Source organism: Cnephaeus nilssonii (assembly GCF_951640355.1).
Source record: "Cnephaeus nilssonii genome assembly, chromosome: 13".
Classification (NCBI taxonomy): domain Eukaryota; kingdom Metazoa; phylum Chordata; class Mammalia; order Chiroptera; family Vespertilionidae; genus Cnephaeus; species Cnephaeus nilssonii.
Window position 1 is genome coordinate 38,085,320 of NC_137084.1, and position 17,439 is coordinate 38,102,758.

General features: G+C 42.2%; 1 protein-coding gene across 4 annotated transcripts in view; it reads left to right on the plus strand.

The window, feature by feature from the left end:
- The window catches only part of RIC3 (RIC3 acetylcholine receptor chaperone), a gene marked incomplete at its 5' end in the record, with an annotated part of 36,712 nt that extends 19,273 nt beyond the window's left edge, over window positions 1-17,439 (plus strand). Inside the window, 5 exons of one of the 4 annotated variants that reach the window (XM_079787238.1) lie at window positions 4,255-4,484; window positions 5,504-5,579; window positions 8,542-8,635; window positions 11,895-12,043; window positions 13,699-17,439. In XM_079787238.1, coding sequence (XP_079643364.1) covers window positions 4,255-4,484; window positions 5,504-5,579; window positions 8,542-8,635; window positions 11,895-12,043; window positions 13,699-14,129 — 980 coding nt within the window. In that variant the 3' untranslated portion in view covers window positions 14,130-17,439. The remainder of the gene's footprint in view (window positions 1-4,254; window positions 4,485-5,503; window positions 5,580-8,541; window positions 8,636-11,894; window positions 12,044-13,698) is intronic. The other 3 variants (XM_079787239.1, XM_079787240.1, XM_079787241.1) reach the window with 3 other exon arrangements.

Below are 17,439 nucleotides of genomic sequence, written 5' to 3' on the forward strand. Positions count from 1 at the left end.
TAGCACACAAGTTTTACAATTTGAAGATATCCAATTTACCTATTTTCTTTGGCTGCTTGTGCTTGGTGTCGTATCTAAAAAAAACTGTTCTCTAATCCAAGTTCATGATGGTATATATCTGTTTCCTTCTAAGAGTTTTGTAGTTTTAGCTCTTAGATTGAGGTTTTTAATCCATTTTGAGTTAAATTTTAAATTTAACATGGTGTGAATGAATTAGTGGCCTAACTTCATCCTTTTGCATGTGGATATCTGGTTGTCCCCATACCATTTATTGAAAAAGACTGGATACCCTTTTTTAAAGGTTATTTTTCAGTAACAGTCACATTCAACATTATTTTGTACTAATTTCAGGCGCATAGCCTAGTGATTAGACAATCATATACTTGACAAACTGTCCCCCCTGCCAACATTTCCAATACCCACCTGGCCCATCCATAATTATTACAGTACTGGTGTCCTGGATTCATGCACATTGAAAGAAAATTAATTAGAAGAAATATTTTAATATCACTACTCACCCTTTCTCTATAATAGAAGTGTCAACCAAATTCACAATCAACGACAGACCAAAATACATGCATGCAATTGGCGCCAGCGAGAGCTTTATATGTATCGCACATGCGCAAGTCAACTTAGCCTTTTATATATATAGAACAAACTTGCTTAATTAGACCTGCTTTCTGATTTAGCTAAACTTGTTCCAGTCCAGTGAAGCACCCCAACTTCTCTTTCAGGTAATTGTAAGCAACATAGTAAGCAGTAAATATCAACATGAAGCAGATTATTATTATAGATCACACAGGGAGAACAAAGGGTAAAATATTTAACTGTAGCAGTGTTTGACTATATTCTGTGCAGTGAGAAAACCTGAAGTCATTTTCAAGGTCCACCATTTCTTACTTCTTTTCACTCAGGTCAAGTTTCTAAACTTTCTAAATTTCCATTTTCTGGCTAATGAAAATAGGATTCTACCGAGTCTCCTATCTTCCTACTCCAGGACTTCTGTGAGGATCAAATGAGATGAGGCATGGGAAAACGCTTCACAGACATTTGGCTAAAGTGTAAAATGTTTGCACCTGGCTATAAAGCAAGTTGTGTTACAGGGCTAAAGAAACTCCAAGGAGGCTAGTCACTAGGGAAAGGAAGCCGGGCATTGCTATGTGACGTCATTACCCGGCACCCATAGCAACCGTTTTCGGCTGGGCTGAGCTATGGGCTGCATTTTGCGCCATGGGGTCTTGCCAGGGTTGGCTGCGATTTGGTGGGCTGTCACTCTGGAGTGGTGGCGGGGCCTGTGTTCCACTTGGGGGAAGCTGAGTGTTGGTTTGTCAGCTCCAGGTCCGTGGTGCCGTTTATTTTTAAATGTCCAATAGGCATCATGGCAGCTCCTGCATTGAGCGTCTGCCCCTGTTATGCCCAGAGTTCAGGGTCCCCAATAATCAACCACCAGGGAGCCTTTTCTCCGATGCAAAAGCAAAGAGTCTTTATTCAAACCCGGGTTTGGCTCCCGGCCTCTTTCTGGCATAGCAGTGAGACCAAAGAGAGCGAACCCCGGGAGAGCGATAGGTTATAAAGGGTTGGTCATTTGGGTGGGCTTAGGGAAGTGACGTGGGTTACAGAGGTTGCCTAATTTGGACTGAGTTTACTTCTCTACATTCCTATTGGCAGGTTTATGCAACTGTTACATTCTCGCGGTTTTCTAAGAAAAAGGAGTCATATACATAGTTACACAGGATGGAGGGTACAGTACATTTTGTGCTGTCCTGCTCTGCCCTTTCACCCCCTGGTGGTCAGTGCACGTTATAGCTACCAGTTGGACAGACACTTAGCCTTTTATATATAGAGATTATTGACTATATTTCTTATGCTTTACTTTAAGTCCCAAGTCTGGATGACTTTCAAGGCTCCTTCTGACTGACAATTCTGTAATGCTGTGTAGTACATTGGTTTCTGTTATTGTCTAAACAGGTAGACCGTCAGGGTTTCATGTGGTGGCCACCCTTTTCTCAAGATACATTGTGTCACCTGGCTGGTGTGGCTCAGTGTTGTGTCAACCCAGGAACCAAGAGTACCTTATTAACATCAGCAGTTCAAGTTTCCTTTTTCCTTTTGTTCTTTACTTTTTAACCCTTTATCTTCGATCCTCATGCCCATTACGTTATCCATTCATATGCACCCATTCTAATGTATTTTTTATGTCCTTATATCTCTACAAATTTGCTTGAGAAGATATAGTATAATTGTGGTGTATTTCCAGCTTGCATAACAATGGTACTTGCTTATTTTTTGCTCAGTGTTGTGCTTTTTAAGATGCCCTAATGTTGCAATAGGTATATCTAAAGTGTAATTTCTAAAAGTTACATAGAATTCTATATTTGTATCTATCCCATATTGATTTTTTATTCTTCCAGTTATGAAAAGCAAAGTTTCTTCAAGCCTTCTGCTACAGGATCATCACAGTAAACATTCTCACACACGTCTATAAAGTTTAGCATTCAAATTAGGTTATAGACAGCTTTATTTGAGAATTTCTCTGGAATTTATGCACCAGAATAGGATCACTGGAGTATAGACATACTTAATGTCACTAAGTACAGCCAGATCACTTAGCGGAATGGCTGTGTCAGTTTACACTCACCACACAGTACATAAGAGTTCTTGCCTCCTGACATCTTTGCCAATCTTTACTATTACCCACCATTCTAATTTTTTTCCTTCTAACAGGTATGAGTGCTATCTCATTTATATTTTTTATAATACATTTATAATTTATATTTTACTCAGTGGTTTTACTTTGGTCATCTCTTAATGTAATTTTTTATTTTTAACAATCTTTTAAGCTTTTCTTTCAGTTAGTTCCCATTTTTCTATTGGGTTTCTTGTGATGTTCATATTTAATTGTAGAAATTTCTTGTCTATTCTAGTATTTTAATCCCTTGTCAATTTTAGATGTTGCAAAAGCTTTTCCTTGTCATCTATCTTAACTCTGTTCATGGTATTCTTTATTGAACAGAAATCTATAATTTTGTTGAATGTAAAGTTTTTTACTGGACACTTTGTATTTTTAGAATCTGATTTATGGAGTCTTTCTGCTCTCTAGTGTTCTCTGCTTTATACTTTTATCTTCCTGTGGTTTTACTACACAAGCCTGTTTACATGGCCTTTTGAAGCGATGTCTTTCCTTTCTCACCTCTGGCTCTCAGGAGGTTTGGCAGTTGGTGTTAATGTTTGGCTGCTTCTCTTCTGATGGAGGAAAATAAATGCAAGAAAACTGATACACTCCCCTTTCTGTAAGCCCTGCTCTCACTCACAGGGAAGAAGTCCTTTGACTCTGTAGTGCATGCATTCTGCCTGGTCAGCTACTGCTGACTAGAAAGGGGTGTATACCTACACAAGCTGAGTATTCATCTCCCTTCAGGAATTTGGAATTTGGTCCACTCTCTGCTGGCCTCTTGAAAGACATGCAAATGAGGGGTTTGGGGATAACCATCTTCTCCCATGTTTCCAGAGAAGCTAAAGAAATGGTCTGCAGAGAAAGAATGAAGAAGATATGCACAGAGAAACAAACAACAACAAAAAGCCTTGTGGCCCCATAGAGAGGGAGAAAGATGAGATAGAATGTGCGAGTAGCTGTCCTGGATCCTGATGGCTTTCCAGTTTCCAGTTCTATTCTCTTCTGAGACCAGATTGCATGATCTGTACTAGTTAGGGGTGGCTAACTGCTGTAACAGACTCCAGAGTATACAGTGGCCCTAACCTACTGGAAGTTATTTCTAAGTTGAAGGCTCTGTACCACACAGGTGTCTAGGAGTCCAGGTTGATGGAGGTTCTGCCGTTTTCATCGTCACATGACTTCCGAGGTTTCCCTAGGTGCCAAGCATCCAGCTGAAGGGAAATGAACTTGGAGTTTAATACATGGAAAGTTGTATAGGCCAGGCCTTGAACTAGCACATATCCCTCACATTCCCTTGGCTGGAACTCAGTCAAGTGTCCACATTTAACTGTATGGTAAACTGAAAACTGTCTAGTTGTGGACCCATAAGGAAGGGGAAAAATGGGTTTGGTGAACAGCTAGAGGTTGCCACATCATATTATCGGTGTGATGCCTCTATATCCTTATAATCAAGTTCCTGTTTTTACTTAAACTTGTTTGAGTTGGCTTCTATTATTTGTACCTAGATGCATTAGGTGTTTTCATAACAGCCATATTTAAAATAGTAGAAGAAATAAAGACTGATTAATTTATTTTCTCAGGAAAATTGGGCCGATTTCCACCTATGATGCATCATCACCAAGCACCCTTAGATGGCCAGACCCCTACAGCGCGTGCCCAGAGGTCTCACCTTGCAGAGGCCTTTGCAAAGGCCAAAGGATCAGGTGGAGGCACTGGAGGAGGAGGAGGTAGTGGAAGAGGCCTGATGGGGCAGATTATTCCAATCTATGGCTTTGGGATATTTTTATATATACTGTACATTCTATTTAAGGTAAGTGGAATCATCTTGATCAATTATATCAGTGACAATCTAATATTATCGTAATAAAAATCATTGTTGGTATTGAAACCCTTTACAGTTCATAACCCTTTTTCAAATCTAGTATCTCTTTAAACCTTGCTTTCTCTTCATAAGGTACTTAGGATAGGTGTTATCCTATCCTAAGTTTTACAGATGAGAAAATCTCCACTCAGAGCGTAAATGATTTGTCCAAAATTCACAACTGACACTGCAGAAACACGACTTGAGCCTGGATCTTCTACTTGCTAATCCAGTTAGCAATAAAGTTAAAAGCCCTTGACTGGGCATATTTTCAAGCTGAAAAGGCATAAAGCGGCTCTTGTTGGAGTTTTAGGATTGTTGTTAGAGCTTTGTTGTTAGGATTGGCTCAGGGATTTTCAGGTAGCCACTGTGAGGCCAAGTGATGACTATACCAACAACACTTTGTCCTTCTTCTCCCCGGAGTATGAAGTGCTGTTTTTTAACATTATCTTCAGTAATTCTTCTCAAACAGAACTGCCATATCATGAAACTAAGCCTGGTATTTCTTAGTTCTGGGGAGACATGGTTTGGGTCCTTTATAAGTAGACTGCTAATTAAGTTCCACCGCCAGCCCAACTTTGGCAGGCCATGGGCCTAGCTAGGGGGAAGAGTTTTACTTTGCCCTTCTAACTAGAGTAATAGGCGAGCTCCTCCTAGCCCAGAAATTCTGCAGGCAGCCTGAGTTGAGTCTTAGGTGAGCATGGCCAAGGCAGATGACCTGTAGAGAGAGATTTTTTCCTTGTGCCTTGCTAATTTTTTACTTGGAAAGCTGTTGTTTTTTGTTTTTGTTGTTTTTCTGTTTTGCTTTGTTTTTTTTTTAGATATTTATCTAATGTTGCTATTCAAGTGGATTTCTGACTTAATTTTTGTCTCCCAGCCTTTTTTTTCCCCCCCACTTAATATGAGGGGTTCCGTGACTTTGAGGTTCTGAGCTGCTGTTGATGTGCTGTACCTCCTTCACTTCTCAGCTTTCAAAGGGGAAAACTACTGCAGTGAACCGGAAATGCTCTACCGCCACACCTGGAGACACCTTCAGGAAAATTAGTAAGTGCCCCCTTTGGAATGGTCAGACAGCTGTAATGCAGCCAGAGGGACAATCTGGGTATGACCTAAAGGCATTTCTCAAAAGTTGTCCCAAATTATGCCATTTTTTACCTTAGCTCTGAGAGTTCCTGAAAGTTTCCATATTGATGTTGGCTTTAAAGAGAAAGATAGTTACAAAAAGTACAAAACTACGAGTTCACTTTTTTATGTTAGTAAATTAATATTTCACATTTGGAATGGGTTCCTTCTCATGTCCAGACTTCAGAATATTGGTAGCAAATATCCTTATTTCACAAAGAGGAAAAGCAAGGCAGAGATCAAGTCATTGCCAAAGTCAGATATTAGATCCAGGGACAGAATTTAACACTTCAGGCTCTTGAAACATGATCATTAAATGTTCACTACCAACTAGAATATTCTGTGCTCTCTGGAGAAATGCAGTGTATATGGCATAGCTCTCCCTCTAAGAATTTATAGTCTAGGATGGATGTCAGGAAAAATAACTTGTGCAGAGTTGACTACCTAGACCCGTGGTCGGCAAACTGCGACTCGCGAGCCACATGCGGCTCTTTGGCCCCTTGAGTGTGGCTCTTCCACAAAATACCATAGCCTGGGCGAGTCTATTTTGAAGAAGTGGCATTAGAAGTTTAAGTTTCAAAAATTTGGCTCTCAAAAGAAATTTCAATCGTTGTACTGTTAATATTTGGCTCTGGTGACTAATGAGTTTGCCGACCACTGACCTAGACAGAAGGGATCTGATAAAAGCCTTATAGGAAATCATGTCTAGCTGGGTGTCTGTAGAGGAGGCCTGCCAGCTAGATGGGATGGCTTGGGTGAGACAGCCTGGCACAGGACAGCTGTGGGGAAGAAGGCCTGAAGAGTAGGAAGGTTAAGCCATATTGTTGAAGGTCGTTGAGGCCAGATGGCTTTATCCAGTGGATCCTGAAGCCTCATCAGAGGTTTTTAAAACAAAGACATCAGCCAAGTGAGGTGAGGCTGGACCACAGAAGCATCTGCCCTCGGCCATGATTGCTTTCTGTATTTATTCCACATTCTCTATGGAAATAGATATTTCAGTCACACTCTGCATCCTTTTTAGAAATCTTACATATTCAGGGACTTCTTTAAGAAAGCTGCTGTGTTCTTAATTGAGATAATGTCTAACAGTGATGGTAAATGCATCAGTAAAACCATTTTTAAAAGGTTGGTGGACTCTTTACCAGTAAATTCGAGTAGCAAATTCTGTATCCTGTCACATATGCATTTAAAACAGAAAGAATAAAATGAATTCCTAAGAGCAGCTATTTTATAATGTAGTAGCAGTTATATTAGCTCCTTATCCTTCAATTTTGAATCATGCAGAAAATAAAAATAACTTAAGCATTTATGTAGCACAGTCCTCCAGACACTTTATAGATGTTAACTGCATGAATAAGAATGTGGTCGAGAAGTATTAAAAGGCCTTTGAAATACTGTATCTGCAGTAACCCTTTGAATACATCTGGGTGGAGGATAGCACTGGGTATGACACAGAAAAACTAGATTATCTACATAATGGACAACATTTTATTTTCCTACTGCCTTAAAGTTCATTTCATGAACTGATTGATTTATTTTTTCTGTTCTACTTTTAGGGTCTTTTGTTAGTTGAGAAAACTACTTCTGGGAGGCAGGGTTACACCACTTCACTCCATGTGACTGGGACAGAAAATCTCAGGCAGAGAGGTCTCAAGATTTCCTCTACTGAGGAAGCATGACATTTAAACTGTTACTTCTAGATAGGGTTTTAACCTCATGTGCAGGTGAAATATTGCTCATTTCACTTAGTTTTCTAAAGTACCTTATATATTTGGTTCTTTACGCTTGAGCATCATTTCGATTAGAATAGCCAAGTATGGAAGCACCCTAAGTGTCCATGGATAGATAGATGAATGGATCAAGATGTGGTACATATATACAATGGAATATTACTCAGCCATAAAATAGAATGAAATCTTGCCATTTGCGATAACATGGATGGACCTAGAGGGTGTTATGCTAAGTGAAATAAGTCAGACAGAGCAAGACAAATAACTATATATAGACTAGAGGCCCAGTGCACGAAATTCGTGAGAAGTAGCGGCTGCCAGCAGGGGCCTCCCTCCCTTCCTCTGGTCGCCTGCCTCCCCCACCAGCCAGGGCCTCCCTCCCTTCCCCTGGCTGGCCCCGCCCACTGGTTGAACTCCCAGACAACCTCCTGGTGGAGGGGACAATTTGCATACTATGCTTTTATTATATAGGATTTTACTTATATGTGGAATCTTAAAAAACAAGGCAAATGAACAAACAGTGCAAAACAGAAACCGTTTCATAGACATAGAGAAAAAACTGATGATTTCCAGAGGGGAAGGGGCTGGGAAAAAGGGAAGAAAAGGTAAAGGTGAATAAGAGGTACAAAATTCTAGTTATAAAATAAAAAAGTCATGGGGTTGTAATGTATAGCATAAGGAATACAGTCAAAATATAATAACCTGGTATAATGACAGCATGGTGATCACTTCGTTGGGTATATTAATGTAGAATAACAATGTTACACACTTGAAACTAATACAATGTATATATTAACTATATTTTAGTTAAAAAAAAACACAGGAAAAAGGGGTATGTTTATCTTCTTCATTTCTTCTTGGGTGACTATAGGGGTATGTTTTTCAGTCCTAGGTATTTTCTTAGCTGGTCCTACTGTATTTCTGTGCGTAATAGTGATTTGTTCATCACTCAGTAAACATGTATCCTTTAGATCTTGGCACCCAAACCACAGCACCTTTGTATCCTGATTGGATTAGCTGGAGAAACTCTTAAGTCTCTTCCCTGAGCCTCAGGACCAGCCTGGATTACTGTAGAGTGTCACAGCCAGCCATGTCTCAGAAAAGAGCTTAGGGAGTTGTGTGTGATGGTTCTTAGATCAATGCTTGTTTTTCAGCCAATTTTGAGCTTGTTCAACTGCAAGAAAAACTGAAGGAGACAGAGGAAGCCATGGAAAAATTAATTAATAGAGTGGGACCTAATGGTGAAAGGTAGGTTTTCAGGACTCAGACTATTTCCCATTTAGAGAATCAATTCAAGATTTTTCTCTTCTTTGATTTCTGGGCCACTTACTTTCATTTTATATAGTTGTCAACTTATTTGTCATTTGCATGTTACTTCTCACAAAACATTTCCATTCTCATGCTATTAATCAATCTCCAGAGCATATGTTCATTGTTATGCACATTGAGAGTGACTGTGAAGGTCAAGGCGAAGCCCTTCCACCCCTCACCTCCCCTTCAAGGGTGGCTATGTGGTCCCTGGCCAATCATCACATGTCATCTCCTTGGCTGCAGTGATGGGTTCAGTGGTATATACAGGACCCAAGTTGGGCCAAGTGTACTTTCACCTAAAACTGGATCTTGAACCCAGTGACACCTGATCTGAAAGCTTTTCATATTAACTCACCCTGGCAACAGTCCCTAAAGAAATTATCCATTTGCTCCTGCTCCCTAATCCTAGAGCTGCTCTGCCTCCCACCTTCTTGAATCCTGGATCTTCAGCGATTCTTCTCATATTGTGAGCTATCCCACATCCTCCCAATAAATTCTGCTACCTCCTCCAATACAAGCAGCCAATTTATTGGAAGATGGGCTGCTTGTAACCAAGGACTCCTGGTACAGCCCGTGATTTTTTTTTCCTCCATGAAGTCCCTTAATTTGGCCCAACTAGGAACTGGGTTGGAAGGGTGAATTTAAGGTTAACTTCGATGTAGTGGCAAGGTCTCCAAGTGGAAGTGCTCAGGGGATAACGAATAATGAGACTGGCTTTTTGTGAAAAGTCAAGAGCAGAGGTAGAGTTTGGACATCATCTGTGTAGAGGTGGTGGTTTAATCTGATACTGGGTCAGCTTCCTGAAGCCGTGTTTGTAAGAGTAGAGAAATGAGGGCCCTGGGATTGAGCCTTCATGACAACCATGTTTCAGGAATTGGGAGGAGGAAAGTGGGCCATGATCAGAGATAAGAATGGTTAAAGAAATGGGAGGAATACAGATGTCTCAGTAGACAAGGAAGAGGGCATTTAAAGAGGATGGTCCACAGTACAGAGAAGTTAAGAATAAAATGTGAGAAAAAGACTTTTGGACTTGAGAGTAAAGTGGTCATTGATGACTTTTGCAAGTTTTTGTAAAATGATGGAATGGAAGCCAGATTTCAGGGAGGTGGAGAAAATGGATTGTGAGGAAACAGGGAGCAACCTAACACATGAGCACTTACAATGTTCATGGCACTGTGCCTATACAGTTGCAGTTACCACTGTCTTCCAGGAGTAAACAAAGGTGAGACAATAAGGAATCTATGCAAATCTTCATTGTGATAAATTCAGAAGGTGAAAGGTGGGCCATGATGAATTGCCTGATGCATGACATGGGCAACATTAATAGACTTGTTCAGAAATGAAAGAGATGCTTTAGTTTGGAATTCTCTGAGAAAGCTGCTCTTGTTTGTTTCTGCTTCTGCTAGCCATTCCTGTTTTATTTAAGGTTCTGGTTTTTCATTAGTTAAGAAACAGAATCCAGTCCCAGCTGGTTTGGCTCAGTGGATAGAATGTTGGCCCTCGGACTGAAGGATCCCAGGTTCAGTTCCGGCCAAGGGCGCGTACCTTGATTGCAGGCTTGATCCCTGGTTCTGATGAGGACTCATGTGGAAGGCAATCAATCGATGCGTATCTCTTACATTGATGTCTCTTTGTCTCTCCCCCTCCTTTCCAGTCTCTCTAAAAATCAGTGGAAAAATAACCTCAGGTGAAGATTAACAAACAAAAAGAGAAACAGAATCCAGGCTGTTTCACTCAGTAAAAATCAAAATACATTGAGTACAGTCCAGAGAAGCAGCATGTGCAGCCCAAGAGCAAGAGCTCTGTGATAAGCACAAAGGCTCTGGTAGGTAGGGGGGACCTAACTGCCCCAGAAGCCTCCCCCAAAGTGGCCATTGTAAGAATTGGGGGTTATGTAGAGCAGGTGAGCCGTTGTGGTGAGTCAAGACTCCTGTACTGATGGGGGAAGAGTAGAGGTCTAGAGGCCCAATACATTTAGCTGAATGTAGAACCAACAAGCTTCTTCAGTTCAGGCTGTGAGGCCATTAATGTGGAAGGGGAGCCCTGGTGTTTTCCTCCCCCTGAGGGCTGCAGAAGTGCACCTTTATTTCCCTGTTACCACCTTAACATTGGAGGGAGGAAACGCTGCTCTTTTTCCTTATTGGTCATTAAGGCTAAAGCTTGTTAGGCTGAGCATAAAAAGGAATGCTGGCTCCCACTGGCTGATTAGAAATATAGAGGACACCTCCATGGAGGCTGTTCAGAAGGTATTATTTTTCCTTCATTAGTGTTATGCTGATTTTGAATGCTTTGAGTTTTTAAGAAAAGAAGTAGCCTCTGTTAAATACTGCCACTAGATAAAACTTGTAGCAAAGCAGACAGTTCTCAGTCTTCTCTGTAGGGCTTTGCCTGCCTATGCGTGTAATGCAGTGCTTCCTTCTCAAAAAAATAAAAAATGCTCCTACCATTTTCCTTGGGCCCATCTTATTCTTGCAGACATTTGTCCAGAGCCACCAGCTAAGTTGGGACTCAAACCCAGGTTTTATAAACTGTGGAACTTGAGCATTGTGCTTTAAGAATTGCACCGAGTGCTTTCAGAAGTCAGGAGACTTTAGTTTTAGTTAAAGTGCTGACATTAACTAGCAATAGAAATGTATAATTTCCCCTCTGAGGGTCTCAGTTCCCCTAGTGTCTGTGGTCTAGATAATTGATTTGTCAGAAGGATCCCGCTCTGGAAGTTTGGGATGTATCTGTATTTCTGCACAAGTACATGCAGCCTGGTGATTGTAGGGATGGCCTAGTGGCACATTTTCCCCTAGTTGAGGCTAATGGCCCAGCACATTTTCTTTTGATGACCTTGTGTCAGACTAAAGTGGCTTGCAGTAAATGGAGTGTTATTAAGTAACAGTGAGGTGCATTGAAAAAATATTGAACCAAAAGCTGAGGTATCTGGGGTCTGGTCCCAGTATTGACATAACTCATGTGGGACCTTGTGCAATACCTTGATCTATTCTGGGCCTTAGTTTTCCCATATATAAAATCAAACCGCTGAACTAATATGTGTAGTTACCAGCTATGCTGCTTTAGAATCAGTTCCTAGAATTATCTGCTGCTGCTCAACTTCCTTTTCTAGAATCCAGACAGATCATAATGATATTTATGTTCATTGCCAAGGAGCACTTACCACTAAATGGTTGGATTGTCCGATATTTCTAAGCAGAGCACAGACTGTGACTTCTGACCAAGAAAAACAGTTGCTGTATCAGCTCCGAGAAATCACCAGGGTCATGAAAAAAGGAAGATTCACTGACAGGCCCACTCCAGAGCAAGAGGCTGAGGAGGCCCCTTACATGGAGGACTGGGAAGGTAAAGTGTCTTCTCCTTTCTCTGTTAGCTGTCAGCCCAGAAAGGAGATGTTAATTATTTTTAATCAGCTTTATTACTGAAGTATAAGGTATATATAGTAAAATTCACCAATTTTAAGGGTATGGTTGGGTGAGTTTTGACAGATGTGTAGAGGTGTGTAATTACACCACAACCATGATACAGAACATTTCCATCACCTCAGCAAGTTCCCTCTCCCTTTGCAGCTAATTCCCTCCTTCTGCTGATGGCTTAGTCTTCATATTTCTACAAGTGTATCTTAACAAAATAGGGAAGTAGACATGGATTTATATTCAGAGATCTTAACTGCTATGTTACTTATAAGGGAAAACTGGAAGGAATCTTAAGTGTCTCCAGAAGAGGCAGGGTAAATCAGATCAGTTCTGTAGCTGTGTGAGGGGATATTGTGCAGCCAACTTTAAAATGACTGCTGACAAGGAGAAATGCTCATTATATAATGCTGAATGAAAAAAATCAGGTATAACATTTTATATACAGGGTGATCCTTTTTTAAAAAACCATATATGTACACATGCTTATATATGGTAAAAAGGCAGAAGTAATACAACAAATTATAAGTGGTGGGATTCTAGATATTTTGTTTTCTTTCCAAAATTTGTATTTTTCAAATTTTCCACAATGAGTCCCTATGACTTTTATAATGAGAAAAACAAACAGTAAATGTAAAACAAAACAAAACAAAACAAAAAACCCTCCATACTCTACACATACCAAAAAGAACCCCTGCTTTTCAGAATTTGTAGCAGGAGTGGTTTGCGTTTGGATTGACCCTCCTGATGACTGTAATGTGCACACGGGTTTTGGATCCTCCAGCTTTACCACACTGAGCAGCGAGCACGCTGCTGCTGCCAGCTCGGGCGTGGGCTCCAGCATGGCCCATCTGCTGCTCAGGCTGACACAGATTGATTTCATTTCGCTCTTTAATTTGGCAACACTTTCTCTCCCCTCATTATCTAGCTGGGATTCAGTACCAGTGCTACTAATTTTTTTTACCAATTTGTTGTATTCTTTTGTTCCATTTTGTGATGACGAAGAAGCCACCAATGGGAATCCTGTCTTCTGAAAACCCAGCGCTGTCCTTCGGGATCTTGGGCCTGTCTCGCTAAAGCATTTCTGTTCTGACACTTGGCCGGCCATTTCAATAGTAGAAGGCTTCCTGGTGTATTTTTCAGAGTTTAGCGTTCCTTCCTTCCACTCCGCCCTCCACCCCCGGAAGATGTGGAAGGTTCCAAACAGACATTATAAACAGTAGCCTTAAGCTGTGCTCTCTCCATCTGGTGTTTGGTCCTTTCTCTTTTCCACTGAAGGCTCCGTTGTTTGTTTAATCTTCATGCTACTGCAGAAGCTGGAGGTGTGAGAATCACCCTCTGCCCCAAGCACCCTGCACTTAAGAAGGGATTTCCATCTGAAGGGGTTTGAATTTCAGAGAGCACTGGATAGTCAGCCAGGCGCTTAGAATTTACTGAAGTGAAACTTTAGAGCTGTTAGTCATCTGCGAGATTTCTTGAATGGATTTGTTGGAATGGGATGGCTGCTGCCCAAGAAGCCTCTTTGAGTCTGACACTTTATTTTGAAGAGAGATTCTTTGTAAGACTTTGTGCTGCTTTTCTCTCTAGGTTACCCTGAAGAGACTTATCCAATTTATGACCTTTCAGATTGCATCAAGCGTAGGCAAGAAACAATCCTGGTGGATTACCCGGACCCCAAAGAGCCCTCTGCGGAAGAGCTAGCTGAAAGGATGGGGGTGCTAGAGGAGTCAGACCATTTGGGTTGGGAAGTGCCCACTGACGGCAGAGCCCAGGAAGAGAATTCTGTTACTTCGTGTGACCCAAAGCCAGAAACATGTTCCTGCTGTCTTCACAGAGAAGAGGACCCCGCTGTCTTGGTGGAGAATGCTGGATTCATGGCAGACAGTTACAGTGAGCAGGAGGACACCACCCAGGAAGCGTGGCCCCAGGACTTCAGAGATGAGGGGCTGGGCATCAGTGCTGACAGAGCGTGTACTGGGGGCACATTGAGGAAGCGGAACCCCCAGGGTTTAGAGTGAAATCAGCCAGTTTGGTGAAGTATCCATTACTCTGGTCTCAAGATGACCTTTGTCTCCTCTCTAGATTTCACCCTTGGCCCTGTACTTCATTCTCTGTGTTTAAATATTATAGCCAATCAGGTCAGTACCATGGATATCATGTATCCTCCCTGGTGCTCACACACCTGTCACCTGTAGAGCATCATAGAGATAAGTAGGAACACAAGATGGCTTTGCTCTTTCTCTCCCTGCCTTTCCTCCATCAGAGAACTGATCCACTGAGTAACTGTTTGCTCTATCATAATTACAGATGGGACCCCTCAAGGCAGAGGTTCGACTCCGTACTGGTGGTAACAGGTGGTTTACCTGTGAACAAACATCAGCTTACACATGATGAGGACTTAAGGTTGCAAGAGTGACGATTTCAGAGTCTGAGATGCCTTATTCTCTGGGCCTTGAGCAGGTTAGTGGTTCCCTGGGTTCAAGAAAAGAACATTTAGTTTTTGGGGATGATGGAGCCAAAGCAGGACTCTGCTGTCCGAGCTGAAGTCCCTTCCTCACAGCAAGGGCCAGAGGACTCACACTGACCTGAAAAGGGGCCCAGGGGCCTGTAGGGGACAGTTTTACTCTGATACTGCCTGGATCTCTAGCTTCCTTTATCCCTGTGCTGCTTAATAGAACTGCTAAACCCACCTCTTGGTCTCCAGCGGCCAGAGGAAGCTTTAGGTGAGACTTTAGTCCTGGCCCTGCAGAGCCAAGGCTTGAGGCTGCAGGAAAGCCTGCCTGAGGGTAGTGGTCCTGCCATGAGATGCACAAGGCCAGTGAGGGGAGTGAGCCACGCATTTATGGACAGCCCTTGCCTCGAAGCTCTTTCTGGATGTTGTGCCCTCTGGGAAATTGGTTTCCCAACCACATGCATTGAAACAGAAATGAGGACTGAACTTGTTGACAAAGTGCCAGCCCAACAGGGAAGTTGCAGAGTGTGTCTGCTGTGGAGAACCAGTGTAGTAGTGCCCAGGGGAAGAGGCATTTATTTGCCTGTGTTCAGACATCTGGGTCCTCCAAGAGAGCTGGGGGATAGGAAGTAGGTTAGGTCCGGGAGGATTGTGACCAAACTACAGGCCTGATCTCAAAGCTGCCATCTGTGTTCTTGAGACAGGATGAGTGAATCCATTTCCCATGGTAGACCCGAGGGTTTAAAGAGGACGCATTCCCGAGGACATTCCCAGTCATGAAATTTGGAAGACTTGAAAATTAAGACATTATGTAAAAGTAGATATGGCACAAAATGCCAGGAACATATTTAATCACACAGCCTGCTGTCAGAAGGTATGGGATCATATTAAGATAAGTTTAGCTACTATTAGACATTTGTTAGTTAATGAACTGCAGAGAAGTCATTGAAGATTGAGCTTATAGAAAGCATATCGCATCTGTCTTTGTGTGGGACATTTGATTCACTTGTAACAGATGCAGTTTAAAATGTACTGAAAAGCATCTAGATGTAATGCTCAAGGTAAAAAATAATGTAGGTGCTCTGTTTTGATAAGTTGTTTTCCATGTTATGTCCCTTCATTCACAGGTGTTGATTTATTAGAGTTCTGGGTCCCTGTTTCAAATTTCTTTTTCTGCCTTATAGGCTATGATTCCTGTATTAGAGATGCATATGTTTCCTTCTAGTTTTCAACTCATTCATCTGGCAGACATTCCCAGAGGCAGGCAATGGGAACGGAAGGCTCAATTCCTGTTTTAAAAACTCAGTTTAATGGGGGAAGCCTTATCCAATTTATTTTAATGAACTATAATAATAAAAGGGTAATATGCTAATAAGACCGGACGTCCTTCCAGACAAAGCCAGGGCTGGAGCAAAGCAGGTGCTGTCAGCCAGGGGAAGGAAGGCCTACTCTTGCACAAATTTTCGTGCATCGGGCCTCTTGTACACTATAAAAGGGCTCAAGCTCGTGAATTCTGCAGGCAGAGCGATGGCAGTCGTGAATCCACCCGTCTGTTCTGACTGGAATCTTGTCGGCTCCTTAAGCCTTCTGTCTGGGCTCTTGTCTCTAAAGCAAGGGTCTAGGTCTCCCAGGTGGTTACGAGTATTAAATGGCATCATCAGTGCCTGTAAACAGCCTTGGTCCTACATGACAACCACTCAGTAAATGGTAGCTGTGGTTTTATGCTGGAACTGAGACACGGACCCAAATCTACAGGAAAACAGAGATCATATTTGCCAAAGTACTTCCAAGAAACCTCACAGAGGGCTTGGATCTTGAGGCATAGGAAGCACTTCTCCAGTGAACAAGGAAGAGAAGGCATTCTCAGACAAAGTATGTGGATGTTCAGGTATTTTGATGGGGCTGTTACGGAAGGTGTTACATAACCAAGTCTTTATTTGAATGTTAATCTTTGGGGGAAACTGCTTATGGAAGGAGGTCCTGCCAGATGTGTGACGACCTCCTGAGGCCTCTTGCTGCCCCACCCCTTGCTTGGCTTATTAGCAGGAATATATTTATAGTCCAGAAATTTTTTGTACTTTCAGTCATTTCAGATTAGGCAGCCGTAGCAGGAGGCACGTTTGGCCTCTAGAAAAGGTGGTGGGGTGTCAAACAAGGTGTGGTCCAAATTGGGACACTTAGGAAAGGGAGCTTTAATAAAAACTATGCCAGGAAAATAGGTATAAACCAGGACTGTCCTGACCACTACACAATAAAAACCTCTTCCCTTTCCACAGTACCCCACGTGTGCTGTTTCCCACAGAGGCAGAACCGAGGAGACAGGCCCCGGTTCATACAGGAAATGCTTGTGGCTACAAGAAAACTGAGGGTTATAAACCAATCCTCCTATGACCACATTCTTAAATTCCGTCTCAACCCAGACTATGCGCCAAAGAAAAACCTAGTACTTCAGCTAGTCAGCAATATTGAGAAGAAAACATGAAGCAGCCATGATGTTCCCTTGACTATACCGATCTTTCTAAAAGGCACTTAACCTTTCCTCACTTTTTTCACAAGCAGGACAAACCTATTCTTTTCCTTAGATTATTCCTTCTCTGAACATGTATGAATTTGGAGTAATACCCACCTTGCAAGGCTGTTTGTCTGTCCCAGGTGTCGCATGTGGTAGGTGCTCACGACAGCATCCTCGCTGCCATCCCTCGGGGCTGTTACACCGGACGCCCTCCACGGCTATGGGTGACTTCAGTTTTGACCTTCCTCAGGAGCAGACCGTTACCTTCCATGTCTGCTTCCAGCCACCGCTGCAGCCTCCCTCGCGCTTGGCTTCAGGCCTGCCACAGGCTGACAGGAAGGTTCCCGAGCATGTCCGAGTCCTG